General features: G+C 40.8%; 1 protein-coding gene across 16 annotated transcripts in view; it reads right to left on the bottom strand.

The window, feature by feature from the left end:
* Nucleotides 1–1,312: 1,312 nt before the first annotated feature.
* The window catches only part of CADPS (calcium dependent secretion activator), a 479,657-nt gene continuing 464,545 nt past the window's right edge, over nt 1,313–16,424 (bottom strand). For all 16 annotated transcript variants that reach the window (XM_060163968.1, XM_060163967.1, XM_060163973.1 and 13 more), the window contains 2 exons: nt 5,542–5,646; nt 1,313–2,298 (listed from right to left, as the gene is read on the bottom strand). In XM_060163968.1, coding sequence (XP_060019951.1) covers nt 2,119–2,298; nt 5,542–5,646 — 285 coding nt within the window. In that variant the 3' untranslated portion in view covers nt 1,313–2,118. The remainder of the gene's footprint in view (nt 2,299–5,541; nt 5,647–16,424) is intronic.

Here is a 16,424-nt window from a genome sequence, read left to right as displayed (position 1 = left end):
CACACTGACTTAACTTTGTGCTGTTAGGTGATCAAAGATTTTTCGCACCTGATGCTATATCCCCATCATTCATCTGAACAGTGCTATGCTAGTATCTCTAACGTTTCTGAGTGGAGTTGTGTAACCGTAGGGCAAGTTACCTTAAGCTTTCTGATCTCAATTTTCTCGTCTATAATGAAGACAGTAACAGTCCTCTCCTCTTACAGTTGTTGTGAGATTTGAATGCGGTAAGACATGCAGGATGTATAAAATAAATACATTTGATAATAAAATAGTTGCCCAATAATGGCAACTATTGGCATAAAATAGTTGCTCAATAAATGGGAGTTGTTTGAAGTACTAAGGGCAGGAAGTACTGGTGATCTGTCCCTGCAGACCTCAAGGATTAAACAGAGAGACATGCTATTTAGAGGGGTTGATCTGTCGAGACCAACTGGTGAGAATTCTGCCTGGTCCTATTGAAAAAGTAGTCATTTCTCTAAAACTGCAGTCAGCCCCAAGGAAAGCTCAGCTTGATTTAGTGGCAGGCACAAATAAAACAGGTAAGGCTACCAAAATGTTTGGTTTCTTTTAAACTTAGGTGAGTATACGGCTGACAAGGACTGGGGAGCGAAAAGAGTACTCCATGTCTTAGAGAATCTTGTAAAATGCTTTAACAAATATATAAGAATCATATATAATTGGCACACGCTTTGTTTGAATGCAAACACTGCTGTTAAAGTGGTGCTTAAAAACAGTTTGTTGGCCTTCTCTTCGTACAGGAGAAACATTTCTCTCGTTTACACTACTCTCTTGCTTAGCAAACCCTTATTTATCCTATAATGCAAGTGTAATCAGTCCAACATGTCCAAATGCCCACAGATTCTGAATTAGTGGTGTCTGAATTAATGGAATTTTAGGCTGTTTCTCGTGGAGACAAGCGTTTGAAAACTACCCACTCCAACAGTTTCGAGAACACTCTATGAAAATGACCCCTTCCCTCCTCTTTCCTCGCGTCTTCCTGCTTTGCGTGTTTCAGTTCTGGCTTTCAAAGGGGACAGAGGAAAAAAAAAAGACTCAAAAGTATTCTTGGGACACGTGAACAGTTATTTATTGAGAAGCCACAGTTTTCCACACTTTCCTAACTGTAGGCTTTATATAAGGCAAAAGCAAGATGGTCTACTACTTTACACAGAAAGAAAGAGCTCTGCAGAGGACCCCAGGGTCACGCAGTTACAGATCAAAATGCAATGTACATGACAGATATAAAAAACAGTGTGAAACAAAATAATTTAAATTATGGTTACAATCTACTGAAGGAAATATCCATGTCTTATTATAAACACATTTATAGTCTAGGGTCATAATTTAAATATTCAGGTCTTTTTTTTTTTTTTTTTTTTTACATACACGGTTATTGAAACATAAAAGCAAAACATAACATTTAATAGGATGAACTTTGATAGAAGACAGTCACTCTGAACTGTGCTGGATGTTATGATAGGATCGCCCTTGCCGTGGCAACTAGGAGGATCAATCCATTGGTATGTAGCCATCCTTTTTTGGGTAACTATCTGGATAAATGAAAGGATGGGTTAACAAGGACACCAAGGGTTCATTTTTCAGTTTTAGGGGAACAGAAAGAACGGAAAGTTGGTTATTGGAGACTTGCCTTCTGTTTTTCAAAAAACAAAGCAGATCTACGTGTCTTAGTTAAATTCATTTATTGTACTCCTTTAAGTAACCGGCATCCACATATGGGAAACAAAGAAAGGACCTGGCGTACTCGCCCTCACATCCATTTACCGTCGACGCGCACACAGCACACTGATGAAGGATCACTGAACTCTGCTGATAACAGGGTACACCTAGCAACTGAGCTATGTATTCTCCATAAATGGTATTTAAAGAATGGTGCTCCATATTGCTTGTAAACAGATAGACATGGATTCAGGAAATCGTAGAGTCGAAGGTCGTTTGCTAATCTTGGTACCACGTAGCTAAAATGGCAGTTGTATCATCAGTACACATCTCATGGCATGGTAGTTGACAGAAAATTCCATAATGGGGTTAACTAACAGACTAAGGACATGCATTGATTACAAGACTCTGGCCTAGTGGACTCGAGGCCCAAGCGTTCTAATCGTCCTCTTCGTCTTCCTCATCGCTGTCCTTCATGCTGATCCCCTGCAGACCCCCGCCCTCGCTCACGGACGCTGTGGCCTCCTCCACAGTGAGACGGTTCCGGATGGTTTCGTAGGTCTTGCTGTTTAAGGTTGAGTCCAGGACTCCTTGCAGTCGGAAATCTCTATAGGTTTTCTAAGGAGGGAAAAGATGCAGTGATGAGGGAGATCTCATCTCCATGAAGGGAGGGACAGGGCACAAGGCAAGCATGGGGGTGAGAGCACTGACCTCAGCTAAGTGTCACACTTCATGCACTAGCACGTGAAAAGCCACCATGCTCAGATTTCACTTGTACTGAAAACTGAGATTTGTTGAATGACAGAAAATGAGAAATGGTGACAGGATAAACTGTATTAGATGAGACAAAGCAAAGAACATAAGCTTGTGTTTATTCAGTTCTGTAAAGGGAAATGTTCCATAATTGTTTTGGTTCTTTTTTTTTTTGGTCTGGTACTTTCTCTTAGGTTTGTATCATATCATATGATAGACAGTGTGAGGGGCTATAACACATAAATAATGGATCAAATGGTTACGGTATTTTACGATTTCTGCTGCAGTCTGGTCCTTAGTATTTGTGAGGCTTGTAACTGCGTATCCCTCTGTCTCATTCACAAGACAGACATATGCATGTCGGTATACGAAACCGATCACGGGAAGCAACAATTAGGGGGAAGATGGAGCGTTAATGCCTCATCAGTATGTTGCGGGCATGTGACATTTCTCGTCTCCTTAGGAAAGAAGTGTATCTATTCTGTTCACAACTTCATGGTCTCAGGGAAGAAATTTGGCTCTATTTCAAGAACAATGGTTTGGTATTGCTGAACCACAAGTTCTTTCTTTGTTCCTTCAGGCGATTTCTCTTGGATTTCCTTAGGTATCCCAGGGACTGTTTTTCTAGGAATCCCTTCGCGTTAATGGAACATGACCAGAAGCATCTGCCCGTTGTCTACTTCACAAAACATTTTTTTGAAAAAGGTCCCTCTCTGACTACAACTCTCCTCATCACGCTGCATATCATTTCAGCTACTGATTCTGCTGTTTGTTTCTCCTCTTGATATGGGAAACTTGCTAAGGGGTCAAAAGAAGGAACGGTAACATACTTCAACGCCACTTGCATTATGATTTCTGGTTTTTGGAGTCCATCTGATGCAGTCCTAGTGTCAATCACCATGTCAACCACTCCTGAAGGTCCCATGTGGTAATGACTGCAGAGTTAACTAGTGAATGCTGTTCAGCTCAGTGAAGTCCAGTAATAAAAGATTATGGATGGGATGACCACGTGTTCCCTTTGCCAGTTTATATCTATGGTCCCAGTATGATTATGTGTAGCAGCTTCTTTCTTTCTTCAAAGTCATCTGTTTTCGACACTAAATTCAAAGGTCATCCTAACTATGGACCAGGCTGCAAGGCTAGGTAGCTAGCGGAACTGTGTCTGTACCTGGAGGGGGAAGGGTAGGAGGCTGAGTAAAATGCTAGGTCTGGTGGAGACCAGATATCCAGATGATTTACTTGATTTTTCTGTACTTTTCAATCACTTAGAATTGATTGCCAGAATATGATGGGAAAAAGGCAGAACTCACTTAATATTCCCCTCTCTAGTCAAACTCCAGAGCTGTGAGTTTCCCAGCCAGACTCTGAATGTCTAAGGGCAGGGACCACATAGAGTCATTTTTTTAAAAATACTCCATCTTGTAGTATACAAGTAGGGGCTCAACTAATATTTGTCCAAGGTTGGATGAATAAATGCTTGCTGGATAATGAATGAATGGATGAATAAACCAAGTGATGCAGAGGCAGGAAAGAAAGGCAATTATCACTGGAAGTTTGCCTCGGAGAAGGAGGCCCCTGGGTAACGTACTTAGGGAAGAGGTGGTGAATTCTGCTTCATCCCTCTGTGCTGTGGCCCTAGTTAAGCTGGGCCCACTTTTGGCAAAAGTGAAGGAGTTCCTTCGGCAGGGACGTCTCTGTGTCCCTTGCCTGTGGTTCGTGTTTGTGTTGTTTTTGGCAGAGGCTAAGAAGAAACCTCCTCTCTGACTTATATTTTTTTCTTAATAAAATACTGCTAATTCTAACAGTCTCAACAAAAATCTGAAAATCAGTAATGGGAAGATATCCTAACACACTAAAATGCATGTCTTCTTTTCATGTCTACCCAGGAAGGGTCAAACAGAAAAAATTCCCCTTAAGAGTATTTATAGCCAGAAAATGGAATGCAAGGGGTCGGGCAATGGTTAGTGAGGTTGCCTTAAAGAACTGAAATTTAAATATATGAAAATTAGGCTGGGTGCATAGTCCAAGTGCATAGATTTCTTTTTTAAGAGCTGCCGTACACTGCTGTCTGCAACCTTCCCTGGGAGGACTCTTTGTGAGATCAAATGCATATGATAATAATTCTCCTTAATTACACTCAACGGAACAGTAATTGGTTTTAAGTCAGCACTGGGGTAGAGGAGCACCTTCAATAAAATGGCGCTAATCCGAAAGAAACTAAGAAATGGGGCAGGGTTGGGGGGGGGGAATAGCGGGGGCGGGGGGGGGGGGGGCGGGACTTTCGGCAACCTGTTAAGAAATGGAAATTCATCTCCGTTTTATCATTAAAATATTTTTAAAGAGACTGTGCTCTGAATGAGATTTTTGCATACGAATGTTTTAAAACCCTCTACGGTGAAGCATCAAATGGAAACTGAAATGATCAAAAATGTATTTACCCCCTTCTGTGATCTTATTATTTCATGTAAACCACTGTGATTTCACGCTGAAATAATTGTCATTAGTCCAAGGCACACACACAAGAACAGGGGGGAAAAAAAGCTACGTTCAGGGTATGTTACCTCACCTTCGTGATCCTTTACATTTGACTGTATACACGCATTGTAAGAGAAACTACTTCAGTTAACTACAAAGAACAATATTGATTTGCATCCAGATAATGACCACAGGACATATTTAGAAAGAGCCGGAGGTAAATATTTCTATGAAATTAATTGTGGCAAAATTTTATTTAATTAAACCATGAATGAAATTGGTAACGGATGCGATTAGCACAGTGGTACCCGAAAGCCAGCTTTTGAAAGTTTAATGCAAAGGGCGTGATGGCTCTTGCAGTATATTTGCATGGCAAATACATAAAGTATTTTTCCAGTCTGGATAAACTATCAAATTCCTTTTTATTAAATTTCCCTTTGATGTCTGAGTAATAAATTAACCAGGCATCCCAAAGTGATTTCACCGGTTTTTCTTGCCTGAGATACTGTTTTAGGAATCACCTTGTTTTATACACAAACTAATATTTTTTGTGTTAAGGAAGTTCTGCAGCTTGCCAATGAAATGTATTTCAGTGAGCTGTTTGCAAAGGAGAATCATTATGTTTTCTTTTACCTTTACCATCCTAATTAGTGTTTTCAACTGATAAATGTGAAGCTGTAAGTCCATCCGGTCCGTCAGCCAGGTACAGATCACGTTCATGGAGCTGCTGTACCATTGCTGAAAAAAAAGACAAAAGTTCTCCAGCCAACACATCACGGAGCATTTAAAGAACAGAGACGAAACAGGCCACGTGCGAGCACCCTGCTCTGTTCCAAGAGGAAAACAAAATGGTTAAAGAGAATTTGAGAGCACAGAGATCATGAACAGTAATTGACGCAAAAATCACGAGGTACCAGATCAGCCGAAAAGAGATCGGTTTGGACTTTGAATCGAAAACAGAACTCTTCCACTATACACACCTCATATACAATCAATTCATAAAGACCACCGTTTGCTCTCCTGATTCTCCTTTTTGTTGGTTCATGTTACTCAGTTGAGATTTAAGTCACTGTTTGTGTCCTAACGCCATTGTCTCGGGTGTCCAAGACGATGGGGGCTTCTCCACTGAACCAATCGATGCCACGTGCTACTTACCTTTTGAAAAAATCCAGACCCTGTCTGCTTAGGACAATTCTAGGAATCAGGCTGAGAGCCTTAGGAGTTTAGGGCAAAGTTTACCTACATTTACTCTAGAGGGGCATTCGGATAAAGACAATGAAGGAGGGTTTCTCTTTAAGGGCCAAATTATACTCTGGGCAGCTCATGTGGCCTTACGTTGGCTGTGCAATCTGTTTTAATCTTAACACCAAAAAATTATGGAAGATGAGAGGAAAAAAAACCATCTACAAATGAGCTCATTTCAAGCTGTTGAAATCATACTTCCCCTTAAGGGGGTTAAATTTTGCTTCTTGTCTGTGAAAAATGCTTGAAGCTGTGTCACTTTAGACTGCCACCCCTGTGGTGCACGGAGTCTCTGGTGCGGTATAATTTTGCAGTACTGCTCATATATTCATAAATCTCACTCGGAGACATATGAACAGTGTTATGAAGTGTCAGTACAAAAAAAAAAAATCTAATCTTTTAAACTTCACCAGGTTTCATTACGCATTGCCGCTTATACCAAACAATTTACAAATAAAATGAAAAGGTGTGGATGGACCTATGTATTTATTTATACGGCATGTATATGAACTGTGCGCAGAAAAGATGTAAAAAAAAAAGTGGTTAGAGAATTGAAACGCTGCATACTCTCCTGTTAACCAACACGCACACGCACACACGCACACGCACACCAGTGGAGATTTGAAAAGCATAAATAAAAACATGTTTCTGATGGTAACTCCACCCTTTCTCACCTAAAGATCATCCAAAATCAGTTTATGCCTAACACTCACAGTTTTTCCGAAGCCTTGTTTCTGACTTAATTTCTTTAAAAAAAAAATTAATTTGGGTTTTTACTTGCAAGGTAGAACTGCCAAGTTTCACCTTGCAAGAAACGACACAGTCTCAGCCATGGCGTTCAGAAGCCCTCTTTGCAATCTTTCGTTCCTAGGCTCTTTCCTCATCAGAGCCAATTGTGGCTCTCCTTGGAGCCCAGCCGCAAACAGAGACCACACTACCCCAATCAAGGCAGCACTGCAGCCTCACAGCCAACTTCTGCTCTTTTAAAGATCACGGAGGCGAAACTGTCAGTTTCAGGAACCTTCTGTCCCTCCCCAAGGGAGCAGGAGGAGTGGGGGGGAGGGGAGGGATTTTTTTCTTGAGATCTGCAGTTCACTCCACGTAGGGAGCGGGTTTGCCGTGGTCAAGCTGCTTCAGGCATGGACAGGTTTTCCCCTCTAGGAGTGAGAACATGTCACTGAAACTTTTTTGGGGGGGGGGGTTGTGATTATTTGGAGGTGTTTTTGGCACCTCCTGCCTTGGGATCCTGGAGCTCTTGATGTCATTGCATCTGGGTTTGTTAAGGGGCTAGGGACAGGAATATGACTAGGTCATGGGTGTTTCTAGAGCCCTACTTTACTCTCAGCTGGGGGACCTCTTGTGTTTACCCGAGGCCTCAAATTCCGTATTTACTGACTTATTCTGACATGAAATCTGGGGGCTCAAGTAATCTATTTTGAGAGTCATGAGCAACGCCCCCTACCCCCGACTCCTACCTCCTGGGGTTGGAAAATGACCTTCAAAGGAACCTGGGTGACCTCCTGGCCAAACCTACAAGACCAGGACCCCATGATGAGTGCATCTCAGGGACACAAAAGAGGAATGTGGCACTCTGGCTTCTAGGCAGAGGTGGCATTTTGCTTTGGCTGTGACAACGGGCAAACCAGCGCTGGCTTCTATCACTGCCAGCAAGCCTTGTGCAACATGCCTTTTTTTCTTTGCTGAGAGATATGCCACCTTTCAGGGGAAAAAAATAACGAACTCCCCCCAGCCCCCATTTTATGTAAGTAATTCCCATTCTTGTAAATGGCTTTTGGCTATTAAAAAATAAAAAGGGAAAGGTAGACTGCTATCAATACTCTTTCTCTGCTGTTGAAAGGGTAGGGCGGTAGGAAATGCATGTAGCGATGGATGGATCAGCGCATCACGCTCACAGATTCCCACCCCAGGAGAACAAGAAAGCCCTGGAACATCCATGCTTTTTCTCCTGGATCTCACATCTAGCAAAAGAAGTGTAAAAAATGTATGATGCCCCATTGGCTACACATTTCAAGAGGCAAAAGGGAGTAAGTCACGCCTTTCCAAACCTTATGCTCAGCAGATGAAATTGGAGGCACTCTTGGATGAAGCACAGCGCTAACTTGGTTTTCCAGAAAGGCGCTTAAACGCACTTGGATGTTGGAGAAAGCAGGAGTCACTGCCTTCTAGAACTTTAAAACATTAGAGGTGAAGGGGATCTTCCACAGAGCTCCTCCTTTGTAGAGGAGGAAACAAAGGCCCAGAGAGGTGAAGTGACTTGCCCAAGGTCACACAGCTAGTGAGTCCAGAAATGGCAGTTTTCCAGGATTAGGCACTGGAGTGAAAAAGCTGATCACCTAATGACTCCTCCCTAGGAGGGTGTAATAATGCACTGGACACGAGAGCTGATCTTGTGTATCACTTCCCAACTGTACATTCGGGGGTATCACACTGATATCTAGAAACAGGCCTTAGTGGGGGTTTTTACCCTATGGAAGTTGGCAAATGCCACAAACCAGGGCATTCTCCCTTCCAGAAAGCCAGTTGTTATAACGTTCAGTTCACAGTGCTTGTTAAACAGGTTTGCTTTATTTGAGATCGATGCTAATACAGTAGATTTGTTATGATTCTTCAAAAGAGGAAATTCATCAAACATTTTAAGTTCTCCCCACTTTGTTTTGTCTCTGGTTCAGATATGCCTTTTCCAGAGACAGCCTGATACCTGGGCACTAAAATTTTGGTAAAATGCACTCTAAACCCTTAGAAATAAAAATTGTGAGCTGATGACATATACTAAGTATTTAAGTATACTTATGACTCCTTTGCTGCCTGCCCTTAATTCAGGTATATTCAATGGAAACTTTCTACATAGGTTACTTTAAGCCTAAAAAAGCCCTAGAGACATAAAATCCCCAGTACCCTGGGTACCTCTAAAGTATGTTCTCTGGGGATAATTCTGTGAAGGTGTTAGAGTTGGAAGGCAAAAGGATGCCCATCATAGCTTTGGCCTGCAGGAACTTCTTGGGTAGTTAAAATCACCTGAAACTAACATGACATTGTAAATCAACTATACTTCAATAAAAAAAATGTTTTTTAATTGAATGCAAAAAAAGAGAACCTGGAAGGTTGATCTAAAACTGTGCCATTTAATTCCTTTCCTTCCCTCCCTTCCCTCCCTCGCTCCCTCCCTCCCTTTCTTCCATCATAGCTGTTGAGAGCACAGGCCTTACCTCTCTTTTGTCTAGGTTTGTGATCTTGGGCAAGTTACTCATATTCTCAGAGACTCATTTTCTCAATCAGAAAATGGGAATTAATCAGCCTTTCATAGGCTTTTTGATACTAAATGAATTAATGTTAATAAAGCTCACATCACAGTACTTGGCACATAATAAGGCCTCAATATATGTTAGCTACTACCAAGACCACCACCACCACCAGCATCGTCACAATTCTCACATCACCGTCACCACCACCATCTTCATCATCATCACCATTAACCTCATCTCTCTCCTCTTTTTCTCTCTCTTTCTCAACCCAAGAAATACCACAAAACAAGGAAGAAAGCAGAGCAAGTGACCAGAGAAAGGCATGCCATGGTGGAAGAAATTATTCCTATTGGAATATCTCTGGAATCATATGCATAAGTCTTACAGGACACATGACTAGCTCAAAGTAATTCCACTGTAAAGTTGTTTGTGTTAGATCGTCACCCAAACCTAGAAAACCATCCTGGGTGCATTCTACACATTTAAAACTATACTGACCTAGATTTATATACTGGATTCAAAGGATTCAGACAAACAACGAGTGATTTTTCAAACCCTGTGTGGATAAATTACAGCTTCAGCTTGGGCTGGCTACTTATTAGCTGGATAAACTCAAGCAAGCTACTTAACTTTCTGACCCCTAGTCTTCTCTTGGGGTTAACACTTACTTCATAGGATTACTGTGAGTGTTAAAAGTGGTAATTATGTAAAGTGCCTAGCATAGTGACTGTCACATAGTAGGCACTCAATAAAATTTAGCCACTGTTGTTATAATTACTCTCAAAAACATAACAGGTATCCTTGTAATATACCGTGCAGAAGAATCTTCTTGATCCATTTCTAGTAGAAATTAACTTGCCGATAATGGGGCCACACATTCTGCCCTGCAACTACACTGACTTCATGCAGAAGAATCGTTATACACAACATGTCTCTCTGTCATGGAGGGGCTCACTACAGCTCGGACTGGGGTGAGGCGGGTGAGGCAGGGTCTTGCAAATGCAGGATCGGATGCTGCCTTTAATGAACATTTTAGTATTTTGTTCATCATGGATTTTTTGCATTCATTTTGATTTTTTTAACATATTAAAATATGTATTTGATTACTGTATTTTCTGGCTCCTCCTTAAATTTTGCAACTGAGAAGTGAATCATGCACCTCTCCCTAGTCTCCCAGCCTTGGGTTCACTGTTTCCCCTGGGAATTTTATCCTTGGGAAGTGCTGCAGGATTGTGAGACAGGATGAATACTGCACACCTCATGGGACACTATAGGGTTCCCAGAAAATGGACTTTCACTTGGATTTGGATAATCCCTCATCAGCAGGATAGAGTGTTACTCCAGTGATTGCTGCTGCCTTTATGCCTCTGTCATCACAGTCACCTAGATGAGTCTAAATTCCCTACCCCCACCCCTATCTTGATGTTAATTCAACGTCCTAAAGGGACCTTACTGTTAATGATTCATTTGTTTTTGGAGCCAGCCACATCGCATACCTGAGTGGCAATGAAAACAAGGGACAGAGGCTGAAAAGGAGACAGAACTACTCAATGTGTTTCCATACTCATTAATTACAAGGGTAACATACCCGCGTAACTTACACAACCCCCCCATCAGACAATACCATTCCATAGGACTTTATAGAGTCTCAGTTTTTAACAAAGTCCTATTTTGTACAGAATTCCTAATACACACATACATACACATTCACAAAATTAATAAAAATAGTTACCTACTCATTGGACACCGAGTCCTTACAATGTACACGCACTGTGAAGAGCATTCCACAAGCAGTGTATAACTTCATCATCGAGTTGAACTCTTAAGAGTATCTATAAGGGGAGGGATGGACTGGGAGTTTGGGGTTGGCAGATGCAAACTATTACATATAGAACGGATGGACAACAAGGTCCCACTGTAGAGCACAGGGAACTATATTCAATGTCCTGGGATAAACCATAATGGAAAAGAATATAAAAAAGAATGTGTGTGTGTGTGTGTGTGTGTGTGTGTGTGTGTGTGTATAAAACTGAGTCACTGCTGTACAGCACAAATTAACACAACATTGTAAATCAACTATACTTCAATAAAAAATAAAATTAAAAAACAAAACAAACAAACAATAGAGTTTCAATATTATTAACAGCCCTGTTTTGTAGATGAGAGAAAGGGGCATAGGTAAGTTAAATAAGTAGCCTGTGGTCGCACAACTAGTAAGCAGTGGGACAGGCTTCAAGTTGGTTATTTACCACTACATCTGTATGAGCTGTCACATTCAGCTCAATAATTTTAAAAAGCAATGGCTTGTTTATATAGAAACAGCTCTAGCTTCCAGGTGCCTTTTCAGCAAAGTCATTCAGCTCTGAACTTCTCAAAGGACAAGTGTGTGGGTAGGATAATGCTCTTGGATCTGTCTCCCTCAGAGCCCAAGCTTGGCCTGGTGTTGAAAAGATTCTACTTTTTTACGAGCTTAGAAAGTCACTAGGCAGAGGGAGGGGAGTCAGGGGTTTTCCCACGGAAAACCGCTCAACAGCCTTAAAGAACTAATGGATGAGAGACAATCATTGCTGACTCTTAAGGGAAATGATTAGAAAGTTGGATGGGGATGAGAGGTGCCATTTCTTAGGTAGCATCAATGTATTTGTTTTATTAATCAGAAAATATATTTATTATATAATATGCATAATCTGTTTTACTTAGAAATACTTTAAAACTTAGAAAAGTTGTAAAAATAAAGTAGTATAAATGATACCCATATACCCTTTACCCAGATTCACCTATTGTTAACATTTTACCCCATTTGTTTATTGTTTGAAAAAATACATATATTCCAACATATATATATATTCCAACATATATATATATATATATATATATGGCTTTTTAATTAAAACAATTTTTTTATTGGAGTATAGTTGATTTACAATGTTGTGTTAGCATCAACGTATTTTTAATTTCCCCCATAGCCCTACCTAATCTCTTCTTACTTTCTCTTAGGTTGGTAACTCAGCAATTGCTACTAAAAGAAAATTCTCACTGTGGGTAGTTTGAGTTTTCAATGAGAAATACAACTAGAAATATTGCCTTGGTCACAATGAATTGAACTTGCCTAACAGAGTTTTGGAGATACAAAAGTTATGACATTGATAAAAATTTCATTTCTGAAAAATTATCCATTATAAGTTTTAACATTTTCTGTGAACAGGGAGAGTAAAATAGAACCTTGGGGAAATTCAGTTTCATGTGTAATTAAAGATGTCACCAGAAGTGCTAGAAGAGAAATTTTAGGCAGAGTCACAAATCCAATGAAAATAGTTTAGTGCAAAACTCAGTTCTTCCTGTGTTGCTTTTTTCTTTAAAGAAACATTTTATTGAAGTCTAACATGCGTACTGCAGTGTGTCACTTTTAGCAAAACACACGCACATACACACACCTTCTGAACAAGACATGCTGCCCCGTGCCTACAATGGAAGGTAATATTTAGTCCAATATAGTGAAAATGAGCTTTTAGAAAATTTGGTATTTCACCTAAGGACCAATAACTGCACCACGCACAAACACACATCTTCACACACTTTCTTTGATTACAAACTGTGACTCAGGGACTTACCTGGTGGCGCAATGGTTGGGAGTCCACCTGCAAATGCAGGGACACAGGTTCGAGCCCTGGTCCGGGAGGATCTCACATGCCATGGAGCAACTAAGCCCATGCACCACGACCACTGAGCCTGTGCTCTAGAGCCTGTGAGCCACAACTACTGAAGCCTGCGCGCCTAGAGCCCATGCTCCGCAACAAGAGAAGCCACCGCAATGAGAAGCCCATGCACCGCAACGAAGAGTAGCCCCCTCTTGCCTCAGCTAGAGAAAGCTCGAGTGCAGCAACGAAGACCCAACGCAGCCAAAAATAAATAAATAAATGTATAAAAAACAAAAACCTGTGACTCAGTCCAATACATCCTGAGCATGAATGATAGTTGAAATTCACAAGGACCTGAGTCTTATGGTTGGCTTATTTGCAAATATATATTTCCTTTGAAACTGGCATGTTCATGCTATATATGCCAGGGAGGCAAAGCTCTCAATGCCTGGGCAGTTCATGACTAAAGTGTAAATAGTTGAGTCTTTATTATCATCTGTAGTCTTGCTTCACAGATGAGGAAACTGAGGCTCAGAGAAGTAAAGTGTTCTAGCAGCTAGCAAGAGATGGAACCTGGACTCAAGAGGCTGAGAGGCAGTACAGCCTAGTGGCTCGGAGAATAGACTTGAATCAGGCCTGTCCTGTGTTTGAATCTTGATAAATCCCTTAACCTCCCTGTGCCTCAGTTTTCTCACCTGCTAAATGGGGATGATAATAAAAACCATTTAGGGCTGTTGTGGGGATTAAATGAGTTAATGTGTGTGGTGTGCTTACAATAGCGCCGGGCACATACTGAGTGTTACCTGTTACTATCTTAGCCCCGCTATCCTACCCTGCTTCACGAATAAGAAAGAGTATCTCCCTAAGTGCGAGCTCTTCAAGGCTGTGCAAAGCTTTCTAAGCAGCTTCCATTCTTCAAAAAAGATCTGAGCAAAAAGGTAATTTGTAACCTCTTGGTAACCAACCTGAATTTCTAGACTGAAGAAACACAGTGAAACCTGGAAGATTTTTATCTCCTCTTTGGAAAGTACCCTTTCTCCAGCTCAACACAGCCACACAGCAGAGAAATTGCCCCAGCACCTTGCCTCGACTGTCTAATGAAGAAAGGACATTTTATTTGTTGGCAAGGAGGCAAAGAGGAAGATAATACTTTGACCACACCCATGTGACTAAGTTCTTCATTTTACTTTTTGTGACAAAAGTGGGTTATTATTAGTTAGGGGGAAAAAACCCACAACCTATGTAAATGGCTGTATTGAAATACTGTAATGAAATCTTTTACATTTGAAACTTTCAATGCATATTTCTTCCTTACAATTTGGGTAATTTAAGAGCATGTGAAAAACTTCATCAGGGGTTTCTCCACACTTCTACCAAAGTCCCCACAGCTTCGTTAGCCTGAGCTGCAATTCCACAGCTTCACAGATCTCTTTAGGGCTAAGGATCACCAGGAATCTGGTTGTATTTGGTGTTCTAATCCGGATTCAGAGAGGGCTTGACAAAGAAACCTTGGCATGTTCAAGACATCTGTGCCAAGTGGGCACGAACGAAGGACTGCACGCAAGTTTCAGGGTTTGTCAGAGCTCCCCAAGGGAGCTGATATGCCTTTCTAAGGGGGCATATCATCTGAGTACCTTAAGAAATGGATACGCAGTTGAAAGATGCAATCTTTTGCCTTACTTGAGTGTTATTGTAATTCAGGATATGATCCACCAAAACAATTGCTCCTAGAAATGGGTATTTCCAGTCACAGCTTCAGGACGCCCAGCTAAAAGCACAAAGACACCGAAGATAACCGACACCAAAATCAGAGGGTATAGATAATCAGAATAACCTTCCAGGCTATCTCAAGTGTCCTTTTTAGTAGAGGCTGGGTTTTTTTTAAAAAAAACATTAATTCTCTGGTTGCCTAAAAACCATTTCATCTTTATGAAGCTGTCTTAGTGCCATGGCTTTTCAAGGTTCTAAACTCTGGATAGCATCCCCCTGAAAGTCTGATGCAATCAACACTGAGGAGGAAGTCAGAGGCTCCTTGCTGAAACCGTGGTTCCAGAGACTGTGGTAATCTACAACCTGGTGTGAAAAGCACCCACACCTCTTTGCCTTTAGCTTCTTCTCATAAGGAAGAGATAGTGCAAACGAAATAATTTTTAAAAAAACTTTGATTTAAATTGCTACTGCTTAAAATGTTTGCTTCTTCTATAGGAACGTGTAGAATTTCACATTTGGGAGCTATTTTATTTTATTTTATTATTTTTATTTTTTTAGCAATTTTATTTTTAACCTCCTTAGAAAGAGCCTAAATGATACCTTACTATTCTTTTACTAAAATAAGCAGTTATCTCTTCGAGACGAAATTTCAACTCTCTAAACCTGGAGAAATATGAAATATGGAGAAATATCCAGCAACAAGTGTCTTTAGCAATGATATTTCAAATGGATGATCAAAATGATGACTGCGCACTTGGACTCCTGATTTAACGCATTGCAGCCTTCTAACCAAGTCATTACTATCACTTTTAGGTGCCTGGGAGAAAATACAAGGGAAGTAAGAGTCCTGAAGGATCCTTTCTGAAAGTAAATCAAGCAGGAGAGTTTAATACAAAGCTTAGCTTATACAGGCTATACTGGGGTCTCTCTCTCTCTGGAAGGCACATTCTCTGTTTTTGTTTGTTTGTTTTTTTAATGGTTTCAGGAAGCTGTTGACAATCTCAGTAAGCTTTCCAAGCTACCCAAAGCCAGACCAGAAACAAGTTCGTCGCTTCTGAATCAATCAGACTGTATGAAATCCAAGAAGTAACAAATCCCCTTGTATCCTGCCCAGTATGTCTCAATATGGTGGATGGTCACCTGCAAGGAGATGTGATCATATCCAAAAGGCTTGCTTTCCTAATACTCCTAAGATATTGCTGGAAAGTTTACCACCTCTGAATGAGAAAACTAAGTCAAAGATCAACGGATAGATATTTTCCTAAAGACAGAAAGGCAAAGCATGGGAAAGCAGAGGCACGAAAGTGAATTTTCAACTGCGAACGCGATCTCAACTTACACTCAGACACCGTTCTTCCACCATTTCCACAACCTGAGTATGTGCTGTTATAAAAAGGTGGAGATCCAGCAATTCCACTTGTGAGCACAGATGCAAAGAAACTGAAAGCAGGATCTTGAAGAGATATCTGCACACCCATGTTCAGAGCAGCGATATCTGCAATAGCTAAAAGGCAGAAGCAACCCAAGTGTCTATTGACAGATGAATGGATAAACAAAAGGTGGTATCTATACACAATGGAACATTATGCAGCCTTAAAAAGGAAGGAAATCCTGTCACATGCTATCACATGGAGGAACCTTGAGGATATTATGCTAAGTAAAA

This window comes from Lagenorhynchus albirostris, chromosome 10 (assembly GCF_949774975.1).
Source record: "Lagenorhynchus albirostris chromosome 10, mLagAlb1.1, whole genome shotgun sequence".
Lineage (NCBI taxonomy): Eukaryota > Metazoa > Chordata > Mammalia > Artiodactyla > Delphinidae > Lagenorhynchus > Lagenorhynchus albirostris.
The sequence above is the reverse complement of the archived record's forward strand: the minus strand, read 5'-3'. Positions and strand labels throughout refer to the sequence as shown.